At 38.6% G+C, this 25,753-nt stretch overlaps 1 protein-coding gene across 7 annotated transcripts in view; it reads right to left on the bottom strand.

The window, feature by feature from the left end:
* Positions 1-25,753, bottom strand: part of Marchf1 (membrane associated ring-CH-type finger 1) — an 862,889-nt gene that overhangs the window by 484,788 nt on the left and 352,348 nt on the right. For 4 of the 7 annotated variants that reach the window (XM_060381855.1, XM_060381856.1, XM_060381859.1 and 1 more), the window contains exon 1: positions 23,745-23,877. Coding sequence is in view for 3 of the 7 variants with exons in the window: in XM_060381857.1 (XP_060237840.1) it covers positions 23,745-23,843 (99 nt within the window). In the remaining 4 variants the exon portion in view is untranslated. Of the gene's footprint in view, positions 1-23,744; positions 23,954-25,753 lie in introns of those variants that run through there. The other 3 variants (XM_060381857.1, XM_060381860.1, XM_060381858.1) reach the window with 1 other exon arrangement.

Below are 25,753 nucleotides of genomic sequence, written 5' to 3'. Positions count from 1 at the left end.
TGTCAGAAGGAATCCATGCCTTGTGCTATAAACCTGGCTTAAAAAAAATCACGGTGGAGGGGACCATATATTGTAAGCCAATGGGTAAAGTGAATAGTGTCGTTCAGCTAAATTGACAGAGCATCAAACTACTTTTAAAATATTTCTATTTATAACCACAGATAATTTCTCTTCTCATCCATAATCTAAAAAAATCTATTTTTTTGAGTAGTAGGGAGTGCACAAGCCACAGTGAATAAAAGACAGATGGCCATTCAGTCTTAAACATATCACTTAGAGAGTCTTTTATAAGATTCAGGGAACATTACAGATGAAGTGAGGCAAAATTAAAAGTACAAGAGAGAAGGCAGGTAAAAAGGATCTGAAATGGCATCTTTGGGCAATATTCAGCCATTGTAATGATAGATGCACAGCAGCTATAGATGCCTGGACTAAAGTTGTACAAGAAGAGGCCCAAAGAAGTGCTGATAGATGAGGGTCTCACTGCTGAACCATTTGCTGCTGATAGATTCAGGAAGTGTGGGTCATTGCTTTTAATTTTGGCCCCCGCCAAGCTCTCAATGGATAGTTCTAATTAAGTAGTCACACAATAGATGAGTCTGATTAAGCTAACTGGCTCAAAAAACAAAACCCGAAGTCAGGAATCTTGGAAAGAACTGGGGTGGGGTAGGATGATAGGGAAGGTTGGAAGATAAAAGAGGATCACAGGAAAGAGTCACACTCTATTACATGCATAAAAAAAAATCCTCCAAGAAAATAAAACTTAGTTAATTTTTAAAATGTACTTGTTCAGAAGTATCCTACTGTTTGGAAGACTATATTATATTCTGAGCAATCATTTTTATATAATTTGAACACAGACCAGCTGGACAGTGCCATGCATAAAGTAGCCCAAACAATAAATTTTCAAGGATTATTTTCTTTGTGGTCTTATAGGACCTTGGGCCAGTCAGACCACCTGGAAAGAATATTGAGTAGTCCACTAACTCCCTCATAACAGAATGTTCAAGGATATAGATAAGTGATTACGCAACTAGTGTTGGATGCAACAGACGTATGGTTGGGTAGATGGATGGGCCTTTTAAGTATTTGAGAAAAATAATGGTGTCAACTGGAACAGAAGTAAATTGCCTCTAACAGAATAATTTAGCATTGTCTTTAGCACTAGGGCTTTGCCATGAGGTGGTGGAGAATAAACAATAAGCTCATGAATAGCCTGTAACATTGGGAGAGGGGTTCGATGGTACCCTTTTGGCCAATGATGTAACCCATTCTCAACACTGGGGATTTATTTGGTGACATAAGATATCTAGTTGAAGTATTCTCCCTCCTGTTATATTGTGATTCCCCTTAAATTTTTAAATATGTATATGCTTTAGGAAGCTTTGGTAGTAGCTTTTCATAGGCCTTTCAAAAGGCCTTAGTGTTAGTTGTTCCTCCCATATTCCCTCCTTTCCCTTGTTCTCCCATACCCCTTCTTACTTGTCTTCCTACTCTAGTTCCCCTTTATCTTCCCATAGCGCCAGGTTCTATTTCCCCTTCTGTGGGAGACCTTTTCCTGCCCTTTGGTCCTTTCACTAGCTACCTAACCTCTGTGGTTAGACTGGCATGCATAACGTTTAGAGGCTAACTTCTATGTCTTTTGGGGCCTGAGTTACCTCACTCAGGATGAGTATTGCTGGTTCCATCCATTTTCAGGACACTGCAATGGGAATCAGAACATCCCAACTCTAATTTTACTGCTCTACCCACAATATCATGGGGAGGGGACGTTTTCTTACAAAAACTCAGCTAAGCTTTTTTTGTTTTCATCTGACTACATTTAATATAGGTTATCATTATGTTCTACCCCTCAGTTTCCTTTTCATTTTAGATTATATAGTCAGTGTCTCATAAAATATTCTCTCATCTTTTTCCTCCTTTCCTCCACCTCTCCTTCCCTCCCTCACAAAAGAAATATGCTTTAGTGTATAACCTCTACGCTCTACAAAGTATGCTCCTAAAACCATTTTTAAGGGAAAAAAAATCTTTTAAGCCTCTTCATTTACTTGGTTGTCATTTTTTAAAATACTTCAGTTTGAAATTTGTGTTCTTTTTCCCATTTTAATTTTTACGTTAATTATAGTTTATTCATTTTGCATCCCAGATATAGCCCCCTCCCTTATTCCCTCCCAATCCCACCCTCCCTCCCAATCCCATTCTCCCTCCATGTTCTCCTCCTATGCTCCTCCCCCAGTCCACTAATAGGGGAGCTCCTCCTCTCCTTCTATCTGACCCTAGCCTGTCAGGTCTCATCAGGACTTGCTGCATTGTCTTCCTCTGTGGCCTGGTAAGGAAGGCTGTTTCCCCCTCAGGAGGAGGTATCACAGAGCCAGCCATTGAATTCATGTCAAAGACAGTGCCTGTTCCCCTTACTCACACTTATAGACTGAGCTACCATGGGCTACATCTAAGCAGGGGTTCTAGGTTATCTTCATGCATGGTCCTTGGTTGGAGTATCAGTTTCAGAAAAGACCCCTGTGCCCAGAGTTTTTGGTTCTGTTGCTCTCCTTGTAGAACTCCTGTCCCCTCCAGGTCTTTCTATCTCTCCCTTCTTTCATAGGATTTCCTGCACTCTGCCCAAAGTGTGACTATGAGTCTCAGCATCTGCTTTGATACACTGCTGGGTAGAGTCTTTCAGAGGTCCTCTACGGTAGGCTCCTGTCCTGTTTCCTGTTTTCTCCCTCTTCCAATGTCTGTCCCATTTGTCATTTTGAATGAGGATTGATCATTTTACCCAGGGTCCTCCTTCTTGCTTAGCTTCTTTAGGTGTACAGATTTCAGTGTGTTTATCCTATATGATATATCTAAAATCAACTTATAAGTGAGTATATACTCTGTTCTTAAAATACAGCTATTAGAGCTGAACACAAGACCCCTGTCAAGAATAGTAGGGCCTAAGTGCAATGATTATCTCGCTGGAACTAAATATGATCTCCTCACATGCAAATATTCACTGTGGAGCTTCCATGAAGGAAAGCTGCTCTGGATATCACCACTTTAACAGCAGAGAGACAAAGTGTTTCTTTGAGAGGTAGCTCATTTAGACCAAGTTAGACAAAAGGGGTGGTTTTTACTGTCAAGTTGCAGGGCTTAGAATTACCCACGGAACAGACGTCAGACTTCAAGACATTTATCTAGGAAAATTCTAGAGAAGCTGGGGTCAGAGGAGATGGCCCACACTCAAAATCTATGGCACCTTCCCAGATATAAAGAAGTCTAAGGAACACGGTCTTGCATGCTTTCTTACTTCTTCCTGAGCAAGCACATCTGTCACTGTCGATACCACCTTCCGCTGACATCACAGTCCAATTGCTTCTGCTTTGCAGGGCGGATTGCATGCCAGCAACTCTCCAGGAAAGTGACAGGCCTTCAGGGCCTGAATCAGACTGCTGAAGCATCCAAATTTATAGGCTGAGCAGCTGTAGAGCTGGACTACTCAGCACCTATGAGTGAACCAATTGAATAAGTCACTTTTTTTAACATATGCGCATTCCATCTATCTGTTCCTCTTAACAACCCTGCCTAATAGTGTAGGTGATTTCAAGTAGTGGTCTCTAATAATTAGGGAAGGAGAGCTAAGGAGAGGTGGAATGTGACAGTGTTATTTCAAATAAACTGACAGGTGGGGAGAATTATCTACATGAAGAACATGGAGACAGCATGCACCTAAATGATAATCTTCTGCAAGAAGAGGATTACTATGCCATGAACTGCTTATGAGTATTGTCCATAACAAAACCGTTGAAGAGCAAGGGGATAGCTATGTTGTATATAATTAAACAGTAGTGCTTCAAAGCAATCTAGTTCAAGTTCATTGGGTTAGATTTTTCCAGTCAATTTAGCTCTGTTAGTGAAACTTTTGCAACATGAAGGACTGTAAAGGGTAATGAAACAAGGAAGTGGACAGAACTGAGAATGAAGCAAAGATCTGGGGTTTACACATCAAGAAGTGGGGCCAAATGGGTGATATGACACCCAGGATGAGAAAGCAAGAAAAAAAATATACATTTGAATAGTAAATAGAAAGCTCAAGCAAGGAGATAACAGGGCAAATAAAGATACAACACAAATTCATAGTTGTTATTTTACAACCTCATGTGTATGTGCATGTCTGTGATAGGGTGTGTACACATGCATAGAGTTGCTTGCAGAGGATGGAAGTTTTAGAAGCTTCTAGAGCTCAAGTTGCTGGTATTTGAAAGCTACTCAGTGCAGTGCTGAGAACTGAACCTGGGTCCTCTGCAAGAACAGTGCATGCTCTTAACCACTGAGTTATCGCTCCACAGCCTGGATTCTTGGCCCACATATTTAGGCTCTCTGTGATTAGATATATTACTGTGTTACTAAATTTGAAGGCCTAGGGTGGTAGATAGAGAGATTTAATGTCTTTAAGGTAATCTCTAATATTTTGGAGGCTTTTATTTTTAATTTTAATTTTTAACAATATTTTTCATGGTGTAAGTTTAGTCAGAAGGGAAAAAAGAGAATTCTGGTAGCTGTGGAAAAAAAAAACAGGAATAGAGAAATAATGCTCTCAGAATGGAAAAATGCAAATAGAGCCATATTTATCACCCTGTGCAAAGTTAAAGTCCAAGTGGGTCAAAGAACTCAACATAATATCAGACACACTAAATCTGTTAGAAGAAAAATTGGGAAAGGTCCTTGAACTCATTGCCACAGGAGACAACTTCCTGAACAGAACACCAACAGTTCAGGCTCTAAGATCAACAATCAATAAATGGGACCTCATGAAACTGAAAAGCTTCTGTAAAGCAAAAAACATTGTCAACAAATCAAAACAATGGCCTACAGACTAAGAAAAGATCTTCACTAACCCTACTTCTGACAGAGGGCTAATATCCAGAATATATAAAAATTCATTAAGTTAAACACCAACAAACCAAGAAGTGGGAAATAGTGGGAGCTGGAGAGGACGGGGTCTCCACAAGGAGAGCAACAGAACAAGAAAATTTGAACACAGGGAACTTCCCAGAGACTCATACTCCAACCAAGGACTATTCATGGAGATGACCTGGAACCCCTGCGCAGATGTAGCCCATGGCAGGTCGGTGTCCAGGTGGGTTACCTAGTAATGGGAAGAGGAACTGCCTCTGACATAATCTGATTGGCCTGCTCTTTGATCACCTCCCCCTGATGGGGGAGCAACCCTACCAGGCCACAGAAGAGGACAATGCAGCCACTTTTGACGAGAACTGATAGACTAAGATCAGAAAGGAGAGGAGAACCTCCCCTATCAGTGGACTTGGGGAGGGGCATGTATGCAGAAATGGGAGGGAGGGTGGGATCGGGAGGGGAGGAGGGAGAGGCTTATGGGGGGGATACAAAATTAATAAAGTGTAATTAATAAAAAAAAAAAGAAATGTAGATACACTAAAAAAAATGGCCACAGAGCTAAACAGAATTCTCAACAGAGGAATACCAAGTTGCAGGAAACACATAAAGAAATGCTTAACGTCATTAGTCATCCTTAAAACACATATCAAAACAACCCTGAGATTCAACCTTAGACCCATCAGAATGGCTAAGATCAAAAACTCAAGGGAAGATACATGCTGGAGAGAATGTGGAGAAAGGGGAACTTATACAACCACTTTGGAAATCAACCCAGTGTTTTCTCAAAAAATTATGATAGTTCTACCTCAAGATCCAGCTTTACCACTCCTGGGCATATATCTGAAAAATGCATATCCATACAACATGGAGTCTTTTAAATACAATATTACCTTTGAAAGAAGCTTGATCATTAACCTTGACTGTAATTTTAATTAGACTGAGAAGAAAACTCTAAGGTTATTAGTAATGTGTTCTTCAGGGTATGTCTGTGATGGTTTATCAAACACAAGTAAGTCTGGAAGACCTACAAATATAGGTGGCATTATCTTGTCAAAAGGGAAATAGGATTTCTGCTAGCACAGGGCTGCTATGATGTGACTAGCTCTCCTTCATTATACCCCCCTACCACAGCGTTCTGACTTTCCACAACAGAGGCAACTGACTATGGAGTAAAACCTCCGAAATCATCAACCAAGGCATGGCCTCCTTTTAAATTTCCTTTCATTGCTGTAGAAACAGAAATTAAAACAATAAGCAATGCCTTTATGTGGCTATTAAAAGCCTGGATGAAAAGACTGAGCTGTGAGTAAGCCAAAGTGAAGATTACTGCCATTTTTTTTTCAGACTGCATTTGAAATAATTCAGTCTTAAAAACCTAAAGTACACTGAATGCTGATGTACTAGATTTCTTCATACTAAGGTGTCTTAAGTGTTTAAAAGTTCTGGGAGGTACAGAAATCTCAAAAGACTCAATTTAGAAGAAACAACTTTTCATAGATAGTGCAACTCTTAGAATTGTAAATTAGCAGCTGAAATCAGGAAATGGTAAAAATGATTTCTTCGTGTAAATATAGTATTAAAAGAGACTGTCAGAGCCTTTCAAACATTGTATAGGGGCAAGCATAAGATCTAAGCTGAACTTGAGAGATGACCAAGGCCAGACGCACAAATTTGTCAAGTATAAAGTCAGCTCTAGAACAGAAGTCATCAGCATACATTTTAAGGGAGATTAGTGTTCTGTGTTAGTGTTCTGTTGTATCATAATCACCTGTTCTCAACTTTGTGATTTCAGTGATGGTTATTTAGGTCTAGATCATGTTCTAATAGTCTCAGTGAGGCTTATTCATACAAATATCATCACTGAGGACCGTTTGACTCTACTTTCACTCACATGTTTATGAGTATTTATCTATGTGCTTTAAAGGAAGGACCAGCTTTTGTGATTCTTCATTAAATAGCTGTTTCACTTATAAGAAAACATAAGGGATAATCATAATGGACAATTGCATTTTAAGACTTACTTTGCATCATCTTCTATTGTCTCCTATCATCTAAAGCAAGTTTCATGGGAAAGAGAAAGAAGCACATCATCTGAGCTCTTCAGTATTAAGAAATAACTACAAATCAGTGATTGCTGAAATGAATGCACACAAAGGAAATGATGTTAAAAATAAATTTTCACATTTAAAAAGTCAAGGACATAGTGTCAAAAATATCAAATAAAGATTCTGATGAACATAATAAAAATCTTAGATTTTATAAGAAACAAGAGCTGTCTCTCTTGTTCAATGATATCCTCAGCCCAAAGTTTGGTTCTTATTGGAAAAATAAACATATTCAGAACAGATAAATAATTTTAAGTAGAAGCTGGCTTTCCTCAATAAGCTCTAGGATGCTAAAACATATCATCTGAATAGCATATTTGAGGAACAGTAGAGTAATGCTATCTCTTTGAATGGCTTATACCATAGTTATTCTTGTTATTAAGTATCTTTAAAGACAGTATCACAGATTGTTAAAACTTAAAATTGTGACCTTCAAAATGAAAGTACTTCTATCTAGTAGCCTTATACATAACCCTAAGCTCTTTATTATTACTTCAAAAGGAAGTATCTTTAGCACTTCTTTTTTGATAAGGTAGCCTTGTAAATATTTTAATCAACAGGCATAGTGAAAGCACGGCTCTATACTTCTAAACGCTGAGCATAAGAGCTGCTGCAACTCAGTTTTGATTAAAATGTTACCATAGTCAAGACACTGAGTCCACAGCTGGTGGTGCTATTCAGAACAGTTGTGACATTACCTCACTGGAAGAAAAGGGTTACTGGGTTGTTGACCTCAAGATTTTTTTAGCCCAGCCCCACTTCCTAGCCTCTTTTTATTGTACTACTGTGGATACCATGTGGCAATCTGCCTCATCTTTGCACTGTATGACATTATAGACTGTGTATCATAAAACTGTAAGCCTATAGAAACTTCCTTCAAGTTGCTTCTTGCCATGCAGTTAGCCACATCAGTACAAAAATAACTAATACAGCCTTGATTATTAGAAAAGTCATGCTCAAAGTTATGAATCTCTAGCAAGAAGTTACTTTTAGCCTGAGATGATCATGTTTTGGGGAAGCCAAGTGACACAAAACAGTTATGCATAGATCTTCCATATGACATCCTTCTCATTTGCTTTTTTTTAAACCATGTTCTATAAACGTGAACAAACAAACTATCAGATGAAGATGATTGGGACTTTCCAGCTGAAGCCCCATCAACATGGGACAAAGATCCCATCCTTGCTCTGCCATTCCCACATTTCCATCAAGCTGAAATCATACACATAGGAGTCCTTGTTTAACGGCACCAAGATTTAAATTTAGCTTTAACAAAGCAACAATAATTGCAACATAAATGTAGAATGGCAAAAAATGACACAGGTATCTTGATTTTGAAGCAGATGTCATACAGATGCTCAAAGGACTTTTGTGAATGTCAACATGACGGAGTCACTGTATGCCTGGGTGCTTGAACAGACTCAATTCTGGGAGTATCTGCATTTCTAGGTGAGATAATTAGTTGTGGTAGTAAACTGAGTACAGCATATTATCCCCCCCTTTCCTCCTAATACAGCTAGCCCTTACCCAGTGAGCTGAGGATCTGAGTAGAACAGAAAGCCTGAGTGAGAGAGAATGCTTCCTGTTTTGGTGCATGAGATGACACATTTAGTTCTGTGTAAAAAAAGAAAAAAAGAGAAGAAGGTAACTGGGCTCTTCTTTAAAGGACCAGTTCTTGGGCTGAACGTGCACTTGCTTGTGGCTGTTTCAGATGTCCGCATTGCCAACTCAACACTTCAGAACATCTCTGTGAATTATACATGTGCATCTAGAATTGTTCTAGTGTTTCTGGGCTACCATGGCTAACACAGATCCGAAAGACACAAGGAATTAATAGATAGTTGATAAAGGTGAGAAAATAGAGAAGAAATTTTCAGGGCTGACCAAAAATCTAACTATTGTTAGTTGTAAAACCTTTGGCAAGAATTCCTTGTCATAGTTAAAATAATCAAGAGGATTATTGATCTAAAGAGATGAATATGACAGATACAAATGAAGACAGAAACTGCAAGAAAACTTAAATTTTCAGACACCATGCACATGGAACCTACACTTGCTAGGGATGAAAATCAAATTATTCACCTTCTTCAATTTCTATCAGCAGAAGAATATCAAATGTGGTATGCGTCTCTTAAGATGAGGTCATGGGAATATCTGCAGTACATCATTCAGTACTATTTAGAAAGAGGCTGGGAAGACAGCTTACTTGAGAAAATGTTTCCTGTGTAAGCACAACACCTGAGTGAAACCCCAGAATCCAGAAGAAATAAGTGGGCCTGGCCACTTTTACAATCCCAGCACTGATGTAGCAAAGATGGGTAGACCAGTATTAGCTACTGATCTCTTGCTGTGAAGAGACACCATGACCAAGATAACTTATAAAAGAAAGCATTTAGTTGGTCGTTTGTTCACTGTTCTAGAGAGTTAACCTATGATCATTATGGAAAGAAGATATATGCATAGTGATGAAACTGTAGCTGAGAGATTTGCATCTGCCTCATAGACAGAGAGAAGGAGAGTGGGGCTGAGTGGGCTTTTGAAACCCCAAAGCTCTCCCCCGGTGACACACTTCCTTAATAAAGTCACACCTCTTAATTCTCCTCAGACACTCACAGCTCCTGGTGACTAAGCTTTCAAATAAAGGAGCCTAGAAAGGCCATTCTCATTCAAAGAACCACAGTCCCTGAGATGCTTTGGAAAGGCAATGTAGCCTAGCTTCAGGTTAGTAAGGGACTCCATCTCATAACTCAAGATGGATGATGCCTGGAAATGAAACTCAAAGTTGACCTCTAGCTTAAATATACACACACTCACACACACACACACACACACACACACGGAAATATTAGGGATGATAGTAATAGTATCTCATAAAGCCTTTTGAAGAGAGGAAACTGTTACAAGAATCTTAATAACACTGTGCACAGATCTTAGGTTTGTTAAACAATTATAGTCCAAGCACTTTTAATGGTCTGAATTCTAGCAACCTCAAAGAAGGCTAAAATAGAAAAAGAGAGTTTAGCTTACAATGATTTATAGGTGTGAAGAATATTTTAAGCTGATAACACTAGAAGTATATTATGTACATAAAACTGGACAGACTGGTTTGGAAAGGACAATGTCAGTTCAAAATAAAAAGATACTATTGAGCATGGCACCATTTTGAACAGGAAGAAAGCTTGGGTGGGATTCTTATTTGTTGTAAGTGCCATGTATATAGAGTAGAAAAAGTGAGTAAGGAGAGTGCTATGAGGTAGAAGGCAGAACTAAGAGCATTTCTTGATACTTTTGGGATAAGTGTCAACTGTCCTAGTAAAAGCCTTGAGATAGTATCTGGACTACACTCGTTAGCTCTTGGGAGTCTGTCCTCATCTCATTTTTAAATGGGAGTTTATTCAGTTCTTCTGGTGTTTAATGAAAAGTCTCATCTATTGAAAGGAACTAAGCTGGAGTGTATTGCAAATGCCTCTCCAGCAATTGCAACAGTAAATTTAGATGACAAGCCCTCGACTTTAGATGATGGGAATATAGAATGTCCCATTCAGAGGCCTTGAGGAAAGAAAGAAATACATTCTTGATCTTGGATTCAAAGGAAGAGGGGTGATTACAGCAGCAGTCTGTACTGAGGCAATTTAAAAACAAATTATTTCCACAATGTCCATCAAAAGATGTGTTTTCTATCCACACCCTTTATATCGGAGTCTGTATGAGACAGATTTCTTTGACCAGCATTTGCCTAGGAGATACTGGCTGATTTCAGAGACTGGTGGTATAAAAATCAGTGGGGAGGCTGGTTTTGTTGCTGCTGCTGCTGCTGCTCCTGCTGTTGTAAAATTCACTCCGGGACTCTTGAGTCTCTTGTTAGACACTCACTATGTTGAAATACCTTACTGTGAGGATAAAAAGACACAAAAAAGATAACATTCCATCCTATGGGTTGGAACCCCAATCTTTAAACCTTTCAGTCTATGTGTCCAGCATGAACAAATTGGCTTCAAAGATACCATCCTTAGCATTTGAGCCACTTCCAAAATCACAAGTCACAAACTAGATGTCAGAGTCAAATATAGTTAGGTAAATCCTTGTCAACTGTTTGGATTTTCCACCAGCAGAATTTACAGGCATTATAATGTAGCTCCTTCAAGTCATTAAGTTTTGAGCAAATGATTATGATGGGAACTAACATACAGTTTCATAAAATAGTTGTGAGTCATAACAAAAAGCACGTAAAGCAGAATATACAGCATATACTTAGTAATTATTAGCAACAGTAATGTGAGAACATCATTAACATGTTATATATATAATAAAAAAAACCTATTATTACTAGTGTCAGTATCACAGGAAAAGCACAGTTACTTTAAAAACACGTACTTTAACGAGCCAGTCAGAGAGATTACCCATGAATGCTGATTGTCATGAATGTAAATGACAAGCACAGTCAGAGAAAATAAAACCTGATTAACTTTTAACTCACAGCCCATCTATGTTTAGGACCAGTTTAATTCCAGGATTTCCATAATTCGAGTTGCCTGGGGAAATGGTCATCTGCCTTTCTGATATAAAAAATATAAAAAAGAGACTATGCCTTTGACTTCATCTATTGGTTAGCCAACCTAGGAAAATATGACCCCAAATATCTATATTCAGCTCTTTCGATTCATATTTATTGCAGTGTTTTTATTTCCTTAGACATTTCTACTCTTTAAAAACATTTAAAACGAGAGCTAGAAATATAGCTTTGTATTCATAAGGCCCTAGATTAAGTTGCCAGTGATGTAAAGCTCTTTAACTAATACCATGAAAACAGACAGCTTCCAAAGATACAATGCAAAAAAGTGAAAGAAGGAAAAGGAGAGAGAACTTCTTGCAGAGCGATTTCTGCCAAAGCAAACAAATCAGTACCTTAGGATTATCAATGTAGGTTGCTTTAATTCCGTCAAAACCATATTGTTTATTCATATAAGTTTTATTGTGTCTTACTGCCTTAGTTTCTGTTGCTATGATAAAACATCAAGCAACTTAGGGGAGAGTTTATTGAACTTTCTTTTTTTTTCTTTTTAAAAATGATTTATTATTTATTACCATTTATTCACTTTGTATCCCAGGTGTGGCCCCCTCCCTTGTCCTCTCCCAGTCCTGCCCTTTCTCCCTTTTTCCTCCCCTGCCCCTCCTGCAGTCCACTGATAGGGGAATTCCTCCCTTCCATCTGACCTTAACCTATCAAGTCTCACCAGAACTAGCTGCATTGTCTTCCTCTGTGGCCTGGCAAGCCATGTTACAGAATCATTATTGGGGAGAAGTCAAGGCAAGAGGTTGAAGCACCTGGCCACATCCACAGTCAGCAGCAGAGAAAACAAATTCGTGCATATGCATTTCTGCTACTAGTCAGCATATGCTCTTCCCTTTTATTGACCCAGGATGCCAAGTCCAAAGCTGCTGCTGCCCACAGTAGGTTAGGTCTCCCACATGCACTAAGACAATCAAGACAGTCTTCCATAGATTGTCTCCAAGAAAACCTAGCATATACAACTCCTTGTAGAGATTCTCTCCCAGCTTGTGTAAAGTTAAGTGAGCTAACCTTCACAACTATAAAACAATTTTATCATTTCTCCAAGTTCACAATAATAATTTTACAAATAAACTTCATCAGAAGTTTTTCTAACTCAGCATCGTCATTTTACACTTCTGTACTATAGTTATTTTAAATAAAATCTGAATAAATGAGGGGGGAAAGATGATTAAGAACATAAGAAGTACATATGAAGACAAGTAATAAGAATTATCAAAGTAGTAGATGTTTATGAAACAGAAACTTTAAAGAATAGATGAATAATGTCATCATAAAGAACACTTTGTAACAGGTATATGCAACTGAAGTAAATGGTCTATGAATGTTCTTGATTCTAGAAAATTATTGCTTCTACATCTGAGGATGATGTCAAGTCACAAGGAAAAGCCGTCAGAATGGATTTCCCTTACCTAACATGATCTGTTCAAACAGAGGACAGTTTAGCAAACTTCAAATATCAGTGACATAATCTTTTTATTATCATTCACCTTTGTCATCTTAATTTAAAAAAAATCACAACGTATTGGGAGGGACTGAGATGGGGCTACAGCTGGGATACAAAATGAATAATTGAATAAATTGTAATAAATAAATTATGCTAAAAAAGAAATAGATTAAACTAAGCAATGTTGATTGAGGCAATTTCCACAATTTTGAAATGCTAGCCAAATCCAATAATTTAAGAAACAATGCTCAAAATTCAGTTTGTAGATTTTTGTGTGGATTTCCAAAGTGTAATAAATTGGTCAGATACATTAAATAAAATCACAGTGTGTGGAGCCATGTAATAAAAATAAAACATTATTTAATAAGTCACATTTATTAAGATTAAAATAAAACATACATAAAATATAATCAAAATAGAGAATTAATTGCATTTCCATTTTTCCCAGAATTAATCTTTGTTTTCTCCAAGTAAGGACCCTGAGTTCTTTGGAAATAGCAACTCAGTTGAGTTTTCATATTTTTAAAAAATTATTATCCCTTATTTGTCAATATGTTTGTGCATGTGTGTGCATCCAGGTGTGCATGTGCTATGGTGGGGGTCAGAGAACAATTTCCACCATGGGTTCCAGTTGTCAAACTGGGGTCATGAGGTTTTCATGACAAGCGCCTCTCAGGGAGACATCTGGACAGTCTGCTTTTCTTAATTTTATAACGTAGTCTCAGTAGTCTCATATCTATCATTATTTAACATCTGTGGAAACTGAGGCCTAGAGACGTGACCCTGTTTAGGTTCTACAGGTAATAACTTCCCTTCAGGTGAGTCTCATGAACTGTCTCACCCCCTTGCCTTTCAACACATGCAATCATATAACAAGCATAATGTTGCTCTTCAGCTCTCTTTGGACTCCCTAACAGAATACCTAAGTAACAATGACAGTGACAGGTAAGGCTTCTATTGAGTACCTGGCCAACAACAACAGAGGTGGCATCTTACAAGTATAAAGGAACTCTAATTTGCTGTGGATAGTTAATGACTATACATACCTGAGAGTCAAAACAAAACTTACTGGTAGAGTTCAAATTGTTAAAATATTGAAATACCATGACAATAAATATCTCAGATTTTTTGTGTGTGTTTATGATAATTAATCTTGTGTAAAGTTAGAAAGCAAAATTTCGCTACATATCAAAGCTTGCAAGACCTTCTTCAGCCTCTGAGCATTCACAACCATCTACCTCCCGCACTCCCCAGGGACGACGTTCCAGTATAGACCTGTTTAGATTCACAAATAGGAATTATTTATACCTATAGAGACTGTGAACTTGTGCAAGCATAAAGCTGTGCCTCACTTTGTCAGTCTCTGACAAAGTTTCTGAGTCTCACAGGACTTTACAGGTGCCTGCTCAAAGGCTTCCTGGTGCCAGTTTTCCCCTAAATATAAAATCCCCCTTTTGTTCATGTTAACATCAATAGCAGAAATCCTGAAGACTGTTGCTTTGTATCAAATAGAGTGCATTCATTGATACTGGCCCGGTGGAGCGACCCCACTGCAGGGCCATTCGTGCTTTTGTTACCCAGATTTGCAGAATTTGATGAATGGGACAATCACAGTGAAAAATGAGAGGCTTGTCACCCAGCATCCAGGAGCACTCTGTCCTTTTCTTCAGTCTCCTTTAACTTCTTTAAGAGCAAGGTCTTATCAGCAGTTCCGCCCTCCTGTCTCGCCTCTTTCCATTATTCCCCAGATTGCAGAGACAGGGAAGAGAATGGGAATTGGATAGATGTCATTCCTCATCCTCACCTGGAGGTTATGAAGGCTGCAAAGTAGCCCAGCATGATATTCAAGGCATGAGCTATGGGAAGGCAATGCTCAGACTGTGATCCCTTCCCTTCATTGAGCCCTCAATGGTAAGATTCTAAATCTAGATTGGCATTGTCAGTATTTTCTTTGTATTGCAAAGAACTGAGGTGAATGCTATCTAATCAGCAGGTTCTGAAAATTCTTATTAATAAAACATTCATAGCAGCAGCTGCACCTGCTCTTCCTAGGTTCTAAGACTCTTCTACTTAAAGATTTTTGTTCAACAATCTTTCATGCAGTGACCACTTGGTGTCTCATTAAGTGAACTATGGATTTATCATCAGATTTTTAAGATTCACCCCATGGAAGTGTCCAAACAACCTACCTGTCACTTGAGGCAACAATTTCAAAACTACTGACTAGGGTATGTCAACAGCTACTAATTGCTCTCATTGGACAGTCAATAAAATGTGTTATTCACTGTTACCTATTAATACAATTATCTACAACACCTGCTTAAACAAGAAAACTTAATGTGGATTGTGCTGATTTCATTGCTGAAAGCAAATAATAATATGCAAATTGGCTGGTTTTCATTATATAGAAAGTATCTTAACACTATTAGTATTAGCATACACAGTAGAATTCATTCTAAGCACATGGGAGCCTAATACCCAATTTAGACTGGGATAGTAGTTGGAAAGTGTTCATCTAGAAAAATGTGAAAGAGAATTAACCTCTCTACCCCCTGGCAGTCTCCCTACAGTGTCAGGCTCATACCTGCGAACACATATTCCATTTGGTGAATACAGAACATTAACCCTAATGCTCCAGTTAAATGCGCTCTCAGCATACACTATTCATAAATTAATGTGTCCTTACTTGCTTATAACAGAAAAGATTCTAAACAGTAGTTTTCCAAAATGCAATTTCAGTCATTTCCTGCTTGTAACACATAGGGTGACTGACTTCCAAGTTTAGTAATAGCTGGGATATGGGTGAAATTTCCACAAACATTAAAGGACACATTTGAATCATTCCCTTTGGAACAAGAGTTACTTTCAGGGAACTACTAGCTCAAGTGATGTAACCCAGAATGACCTTCTCACCTCTCCCTTCTCCCTTACTCCTCTCCTTGTCCATCTCATTCCCATTATCTTTAGCAAATGAAAATCTTTCCTTGAACTTCTTTACAACATTCGGACCCAATGCTAAATTCTCCACACAGGTCATCCATAAGAAGAGAGCAAATTCTATTCCAGATAGAGGTGTGTTTTAAACACAAGACCTTCTTCACATCAAAGTCAGTAAACCTTCAATGTTTGTCATTCTTTTAGTGGATTGTAGGTTTATGTACCCATGCCTTAACCAACTGTCACAGCAATGTATTGGAATATAACAATTGTTTTAAATTGATCTAGGCTCATCCCAAAGGCTAAGAAAGAGGCAGACTGGCCCTCTGGCATCTGCTGTTACTATGAGGAAGAAAGGATGAAACATAACAAAGTCATCAGATGTCCAGGAAAGGTGACTCTTCACTGCTTCCGGTATTCGCATTGTCTGGGTACACAGAGGAAAGCCCAACAATATGATCCTGTCACAGCAGCAAAACTGAACCTTGAGCTCAGATCTCCTACTGGCTCCCTGCAACCTCATCGCAGTTTGCCTCCTATTGTAATCAAAGGAAGAATGTTTTCTTTCATTACTATGAGGTAGGTGATCAGCCTGTGGGCTTCAAGGCCCCTGTGCACTCTTACCGTGCAACATGTTAAGAATTTCAGGTGAACCAAAATACCAACCTTCATTCTTGACATTTGCACAGCCAAAAAGTGCTTTTTTTAAAAATTTTTTTCCACAATTTATTCATTATATATCCTAATAGAAGTCCCCTCCCTCAACTCCCCCAGTCCCATCCTCCCTCCCTCTTCTCCCCTATTCCCTTTCCCCTAGTCCACTGGAAGGGGGAGTTCTCCATTGCCATCTGCCCCTAGCTTGTTAAATCTCATCATCACCTGGATCCTCTTCCTCTGTGACCTGACAAGGTGGCATCACCAGGGGCAAGTGATCAAAGAGCAGAAAACCGAGTTCATGATAGAGGCAGCCCCTGCTCCCCTCACTCAGAGATCCCCATGGAGACTGAGCTGCTAATTGGCCATCATCTATCTGGGCAGGGGGTCTAGGTCCTTTCCAAGCATGGTCCTCAGTTAGTGCATCAGTCTCTGCAAGACCCCCTGGGCTCAGATCCTTTAGCTTTGTTGTTCTCCTGTCCTCCATGTCCCCACCCCTGTCTTCCTCCATTAGACTCACTGAGCCCTGCCCAAAGTTTGGCCCTGAGTCTCAGCATCTGCTCAATCGATCATCTGTTGGATGAATCTTTTTAGAGGACCCTCTATAGTAGGGTCCCATCCTGTTTTCTCTCTTCCACGGCTTCTGGTGTCTGTCCTGTTTGCCTTTCTGAATGAGATTATTTTTAATTTTTTTATTTTATTTCAGTTTATTTACTTTACATCCCAAGGGTGCCCCCTCCCTCCTCTCCTCCCAGTGCCCTCTCCTCCTTCTTCTCCTTTCCCTTCTCCCTTTCAGTGGACAGCTTGGTCTTCCTCTGGTTCTCTTGGTGAGTAGAAGAGGGTGGGGCTGTTTCTAACATGGACTCTATTGCCTGTTTTTGGATGACTTTCCCCTGGCTGGCTGCCTTGCCTGGCCTCAGGGGATGAGGATATGTAGCATACCTTTAAGAGTAGTTAGTTTCCCTAGTGAGACTCTTTTGGAGAAAACTAATTTTTTTTTCTTCACAATTTATTCATTGTATATCCCAACTGAAGCTCCCTCCTTCAACTCCCCCAGTCTCATCCTCCCTTCCTCTTCCCCTCATTCCCTTCTACTAGACCACTGAAAGGGGGAGTTCTCCACCATTGCCATCTGCTTATAGCATTTAAGTGTCATCAGGACTGCTTGGATCCTCTTCCTCTGTGGCCTGTCAAAGCTGCATCACCAGGAGAGAGAGATCAGAGAGCCATCAGCTGAGTTCATGATGGAGGCAGCCCTTGCTCCCCTCTCTGAATCAGACTTAAGCATCCTCCCTAGGATTCTCCTTTTTGTTTAGCTTCTTTATGGCTGGAGAGATTAAGAGCACTGCCTGTTTTTTTCAAAGATCCTGAGTTCAATTTCAAGCAACCACATGGTGGCTTGTAACTATTTATAATGAGATCTGGTGCCCTCTTCTGGCGTCTTCTGGCCTGTAGGTACACATGTAAGCAGAATACTGTCTGCATAATAATAAAATAGATCTTTGGGGAAAAAATTACAAACCCAAAAAGAGCATTTCTTGACTAGCCATTCTGATGGCCACAAGCCAACAGCTGTAAGAAGGCACTCAGCAGCTTTGACTGCCCATTTCCCCAAAAGCAGCTTTCTAGCAAGATAGGTAATAGACTTCCAGCAATACCCAGCTATTTTATGAAAATGAAGTCTGTTTTCTCCCTTAGCCTCTCAAATGATTGCCCTTAGTGAAAAGTAAAACAAGCATGTGAAGTGTAACAGGACTAATAGCAAGGGGAAAAAAATAAACTTACTTTTTATGACACAGTACAACTGTGGATTTCTTCTCAAGAGGGGCAAAGCTCTTTTTTTCTCTCCTTTTTTCTTTTTATTAAGAAGACTAAAGTTGAAAGAACAACAGTTTTAAGGCTGTGTTTGATGACACCAGCTCTTTGTTTTGTTATTGCTTCATCTCAGTGTCCTCACTGCTAGTCTACTACACATTACTACTTACCTTTACCACATTTCCTACATTTTAATAAAATAAATATTCATCACAGCTTGTGAGCTTTATATTTTATTCAACCACAAGACACACACACACACACACATATATATAAATATTAGCAAGACACCAATTAGCAGTTCCCTGTTAGCTCCTGTGTAAACGGTAATATAAATATGAAGAGGCAGTGATACAGGTATGAATAGCTTTATGTGATCATACTGAGCATCCATGCCTGACACACCTAGTCCAAGAGATATAAGCCTATAAATCCCAGAGAATTATGGGTAAAAGAGAACATACCTAGAACTTAGATACATATCAATAAACACTAAAGTCTATACAGTCATTATAATTTCTAGATATACACAAGAAAATTGCAGTTAAACATTTGGCTAATGAAAGCTAATATACCTGTAAGAGACAGGGGCAGTAGAGACCAGATATGTAATGTTAGTTAATTAAAATTTAAGAGGACACTAAAAGATGTTAAGAATCAGAGGACCAGGAGGACTGCTGCAAAATAATATATTCTGGACATGATATGGATGCTGTGCCCGTAAACTCTTAACAATATGGTTGCCTGAACAGATCCACAGCACTAAACATTCCAGCACAGAAAGGGAAAGGTTCACAAGGCATGGCCCGAGGAAAAGAGCTGCAGGCAGTTGGCTTCTGAGAGAGGAAGAATCAGCTTTCATCAGGACTGAGCCTCCTGATAGAGTGCCCATGCCTCAGTGATCCCATGCCCAAGTGGCCAGGAGTACATCCACATATACACATGGTCAACACTAACTAGAATACATATGTCCTACATAAATACACATATTTTTATTTAATTTATTTATATGAATACATAAATATATTATATATTTATTGTGTTATTTATATATTAATAATAATTACAGAAAAAGGGAGCATTAATTTAGAACGGAATGTTGGGAATGCCTAGAAGAGGTTGGGGAAAGGCAAACGGGTATGATGAAAATATATTGTACTCATATATGAAAGTCTAAAAATATTATTGGTAGTAATAAAAAAAACATAAGTAACCTTAGTATAAGGGGAAAGAATAGATTAATAGAAAGACAGTTTCAAGGAAACTTAAAGCATCAATCTCTAACATCAAGCGAAGCAAACCACATCTGGATACATGTCCCTCTTCAGCAAGGCATCTTCTTTTTTAGGGTCAAAGGGTCTTGGTTTCCCAAAGGCATTAAACAACAATGACTTATCTCCAAAGCAAGGCACTTATTACTAATCATATGCGGCTCAGGGGAGTCACGTAATTGGCTTCCCTTCTAGAATTTTCTAGAGTTTACTAAAATACATGCATTTTGCTACTAATTTTTACATATCTATCTGGTTGTCCAGATGTAAATTAGTGATATTTATGAATTAAATATATTAAATCTGTGGTTTTTATAATCTATGTGTATCTACTTCATAAGGAAGGATCTGTGCTAGTCATGATGAGTGTGCTAATAGAACCTTAGTTGTATTAAAAATATCAGGTGCCTGGAATGCAATATGAAACACTGCTCTTTTCATAAACTATAATTTTTATTTAATGTATATAATTTTATTGCTTATTATATATATATATATATATAATTTTGTTACTTAAACTATATTTTATTTGTTCTTTGAGAATTCCATACATTCATACAATATATTTTCACGAAATTCAATCTCTCTCCCCTTTTCCATGTCCTGTACTCTTCTATACCCTCCCAGCTTTAAATTCTATTTCTCTTCTTTTTGGAAAACAACCTACTGAGTTCAATTATAGTACTCACTTTTAAATATCCCAGCAACCTAGAACTGTTGCTTCAGGAAGATAACTATATCCACACATTGACTAAAACTGGACATATATTATTTTTCTTTTGTATTTCCAGTGTTATTAACCAAATTGATGAAACTTAGAACTTTATGCCATGTAAAACCTATCAAAACATAGATTACTTATAGAAGTTGGAGTTTTTAAAACTCAATCTGTTAATTAGTGTTCACAACTTACGTCTCCTGAATTTGAACAATTAATGAACTATTTCAATATTTATTTTATCTTTTCTGACACAAAATGAAGCAAAAGTATCAGTAACAACAACAAAACAAGAGCAAAACCAAACTTCTGATATCAAGTTAAATATTAATTGATTCTAGAATCATTGAGCATTTTGTGGAAGGAAGATTAAGTTGAATTACATTTAAGCAAATCACTAAATCTGAAATGATATCAGTTATCTAATATGCAGACGGATCCTTTGAATAACTTTAAGATGAATAGAAGCATTCAGGGAATCCCAAAGGATTCTCCTCAGTTGTCAACAATCAGGAAATATTCAAGGGAGGCCTGTCACTCTCTGTGAAGAAGAGCCATTGCTTGAACTTGCAGAAATCATTGTGTAGCAATAAATAACCTTACTTTTTAAAGTGTAGAATGGAAGTAGCTTAAATCACCCAACTTAAATGGCATTTCTGGCCCTTTAAGATGTCTTAGTTCATCAAATGAAGCAATTCATGGCCTCACCATTTAGAAGAGAGTTTAAACATGCTTTTAACCTCTAACTTCATTCTGTAGAGGTTCAAGATGCATTTGAAATCCAAAAAGTACCTTTTCTTCCAATATTCAAGAACATCTCTCTTTAAAATTTCATTTTCTTCTATCACCAGTTTCCTTTCAAAATACTTACTGACCCTCATTGAAAAATACTGTTAGCACACTTAGGAACAGGTGCTTTAACTTTGTGGGGTAGGGGTGTTCCTGTAAAGACTGCTAAATCCAAAATCTATCCTTGCTTTAGTGAAAGCAGTCTAGAGAAAGTCAGAATGAACTAGCAAATACCAGCTACTTTTACCTAATTTTTAGGTGACTCAATATAAAATTTTCTACGTATGATAAAAAATTATCTGTGGAGAGGCACTGGTGCCCACTAATTTTTAAATGCATGGTTATAGCTTTAAACTCAGATGATCAGGATGTGCCTGCTGCTCCATTTGATAGTTCTTCTTTGTAAGAATGTAGATCATTTTCTTCAGTAAAAATTCTTTCTCTGTTTGTTAGAGAATACCACTTTCCAATATTTTTATTTCCAATAGTGCTTCTTTTATTGACTGCACATTGCGAATCTCTTTCCACTGCTTTGATTCCTGGCTTTGTTTATTAGGTTGATATCTAGCCGGTATTAAGGTATGCCAATTACAGGCAATCACGATAGTAAGGTGATTTTGTCCTAGAATGAGACACGGGATCAAAAATTGAGGTTGGAAAAATGTGAGATATAGAAAAGGATATGAATATTGGGACTGTGAGATAGAGTAATTACATTTATATTTATTACATAGAAAAAGAAAACATTTTGATTCTCAAAAGTCATATAAGTCATGCTAGCTATTCCAAATCATACCAAGGAGAAATCAACAGTAGATTTCTGATGGAGTCAAAGAAATGAAACACTGCTGTTTCTGAGACTCTGTAATTAGGTTGCCCTGGAACTCAACACACAGCCCAGCTGTCCGTAAACCCATAGCAATGATCCTACCTCCACTATATAGTTTTCATTTCTGATCATTCTGAATTCCAAGCAAAATTGCCATTTAACATCATTACGGAAACTTTGCTTCAGTTAACCGCAAACGTTATCCATCAACTTAGATCCTAACTAGTAACATGACATTTTTGTAGATCTTGGTTTTGACATGTCATATTTTTTGGAATTGATCACCATCTTCTCCTTCCAGTTCTCTACTCCCCAAATCTTAGAAAACAGCACTGGAATCCTACAATCATATTACCATGTCTTAGGAAGTCATATTTCCAAGACTGAAAAATTACTTTACCAAAGATAGTTCAATTTTAGGGTCACGTGATTTGCATTTGACAAGGCAGCTGCTAAACAGAAAGCATCATGTACAATGACCTAGCCAGAGGACCCCTGACGTTTGCTCTACGTTCTGATGATGTCACTGCTTGTGAAAGGCACCTTTAAAACCAGGCCACATAGAGTGGGCCGGGTGGTGCATATCCTTTCCATCTGAAGACATAATCAAGCTTGTTTTATTCCCGATGCTTTGCTTCCATTTTATTTACTTTTTGCTTCATGTGTGTTTGTTGCTTCCTTTGTCCTCATCAAGTATCCTTAAAGAAATACAGATTCTAATAAAGTATAACTAATAATGCTTATAAATAATAATAGTAATATCTGCTACAGACCTGGAACTAGGAAATGTGCATGATATCTGGAAATTAGGTAACATATGTTCAAAACAGCCTAGAGGGTTACAGACCTTGGAATTCTCATATCTTCTCCTGCAGCCCAGACTAACTTTGAACTCAGAAATTTCTAGTCTCAGCCTCCCAAGTGCTGACAGCTTTGGAGCATGCTTTGCTCACTTAGCCTTCTGCCTTAACACCAATCATGAATGTATGTATAATAATTTCATGCAATATCCTTGACCCTGCCCAGTCTCTTTTTAAAACCCCCTTGAAATAAGTTTTCAGCATCAGATTTTTCAAGCAGTTTAACTTTATAGGAATAGTGCTAGTTCCACTCCAGAATACAGACTAAATGTATTACAATGAATATCATAATCTGTGTGAAGTTTTAAACAAGTTCTTCTCGAATAAAATGCAAATGAACAGTCATCAAGTCAAAATCCCATACCCAAGGCATAAGGAATGGAGAATAGTGGATCCCTAAGCACTAATTCAGCGTGTGTTACATGGGAGAGCTTTCTTAGCCCAGGAAGAACACTGCTTTATGGAGAAAGTTATTTTCAAACCCTCCACTTGAACACTGAACAAAATTAGCACCAGCAGTTCCAAAAATGAACAACAGCAGTACCTGTAACCAACCCAGGACCTCCTGGTTGTGCCGCACAAGTGAGAAAGGGGACACTGTACAGTTCAGCAAATAACGGCAAAAGTTTTACCTCTATCAAGCAGCAAGTATCTTTACAGATTTGGTTCATTGCTTCATTCAGAAAATAGACGTTAAGTTTTATAGGCTCTTTAGTCACACACGAAATGATTCTCTCCGAGTCCCCTAGCACACAATGAGAGCTGGGAGCCAAGTGCTCTTCAACTCATACTGCACAGACAAGAGTGGAGCTGGCTGCCGTGGCTTACTGTGTCAAATCAAACCTCCTCTTACCTCGATTTCCTTGTTCTTCTCTTTGTTTCTGCCCATTGAACTTCTCCCATTGCTGGCAGTCTCCCGGGCTGGGATTACAGAAATCTGATGGAGCGGCATATTGGCAGGGCTGCAGGTGGCCAAACCCTGATTGGATGCCTTATGGCTTCACTTGCCCTGAGAAGCCCACCTGCAGAACTGTGCATAGCCTTGCTTTGCCAAACTTGGATCTAAATTTAAAAAAGAAAGAAAGAGAGAAAGAAAATAGTGTTTGAGACCCTGTATAGCAGCAACCAAACCCACTGAAAGAAAAAAAATGAAAGTATGTAAGAGAGATAACCCAAGTATTATAACATTCTCAAAAGGATGTTTTACTGCAAGTCATAACTGCACTGCTTTGTCACTCATGCATCACCCCCCCCCCAAGAGCATCATGGGAGACAATTCAATTTCTACGGTACCTAATAACTGTCATGGAAACCAAGGAAACCCAGGTCTCACGGGCCCTTATTAACAACTGCTCCTTTTCATGGCAAAGACTCCCACATTTGCAGGAACTGACACAGGCTTTTGTTTCTACCCCGATCCCCAGGAGTCTGTGAAGCACCCAGAGACATGTGCCCTGCTAACAAGGTAAATAAGCAGAAGGCTGAGAAGCTTAGTGTCCGATTTGGATACAAATCTCTTCCTTGAAAGGCTGGGCTAGCTCTATTTGTCAGGACTCTGTCCTTCATGCAGCTACAATAATCTGCTTAGGTCAAAGGAGCTGCCAGGACAGAAGAGCATTAGATGAGCTGTGAAGTGAAGGAAATGGGGGAGGGGAGTAGAAATAGGAAAAAAAAGGAAAGAAGGGAAGAAAAGAAAGAGAAAAAGAAAACGAGATAGTGAGAGGACTGGAGGGGAGAGAGGAAAAGTGAGAAAGTGATGGAAAGAAGGCGAAAAGGGTAGTGAGGAGGAGAGAAGAAGGAAAAGACAGTGAGAAGTAAGAAAAGGGAAGGAGGGGAAGAATTAAGAGACTTATGGAAGAAAGAAGGGAAGAAATGAAGAGAGAGGAGAGGAGATAAGGAGAGAAAAGAAGAATAAAAGACTGGGGAGCAAGGAGGAGTGCAGGGCACCAATGAGGATCAGGAACATAAGAGGGAAGGCAGGAGATTAGCAGGTAGAGCAATGAAGGAGGTAAGCACATCTCTGTAGCCAATGCCAAGAACGAGAAAGCTGCACCCTGCTCTTTAAAGCACGAATGTACCGCACAAGTACTCATTTCTGCTTATGGCATCTCCTGTGCTCTCTGAAGTACAATTTGTTTGATTCAGGGTATTTTTTTTTCATTCCCGCTAAGGACTGCAGTGTCTTCTTATGAGGATAAAATGATTTGGGGAAAATAAATCAGGATTTCTGCTCTTCAAATTACAAACAAACAAAAGTTTTGAAATGGTCCATAGAAGATCATCATAGTTGGTCACTGCAACCCACCTCCAGCTATCTTTGTATTTTATATCAATAATAATACCATTTCCAGTATGAGGTTCCAGCTTGTTTAAACTCGTGACAGAGATAAAGTATAGCAGAGATATACTGTCATTGACGGTAATATAAAAATACTCATGGAAAGACTGTCAAAAGTGGCTTTAAATGCAAACATTTGCATATGAAATAAACACTTCTATGTATTTTCAAATTTGGACCAAGCACGCATTCTTTTTTACCAAGTTAGTCACGTTTATGTACTTCACAGTCCTGTTCTCCATCTTAAAAGATTTTAAAAAGCGTAGTTAACCTGAGGCTCGTTGGCATGGGTTTAGATTTGTCAGCGATGCAGTGAACATTTGAAATAGATCTTTTGTAAAACAATCATGACTCCTATACAACAAATCTTTAAAAGCATCTGGTCCAGCGCTGCTGAAGCCTTGCCACAATCAGATAAGAAATGCATGGAGGCTAGCCTCTTGCTGTAGAATCCTTTCTAAAAGTGGAGGCAGCCATCACTGAACTTGGATTTTTCATTGCCAGTCTCAGCTTGCAAAGTTGGT

Source organism: Meriones unguiculatus, chromosome 4 (assembly GCF_030254825.1).
Source record: "Meriones unguiculatus strain TT.TT164.6M chromosome 4, Bangor_MerUng_6.1, whole genome shotgun sequence".
Taxonomy (NCBI): domain Eukaryota; kingdom Metazoa; phylum Chordata; class Mammalia; order Rodentia; family Muridae; genus Meriones; species Meriones unguiculatus.
Note: the sequence above shows the minus strand (reverse complement) of the source record. Positions and strands in the feature narration are given on the sequence as shown.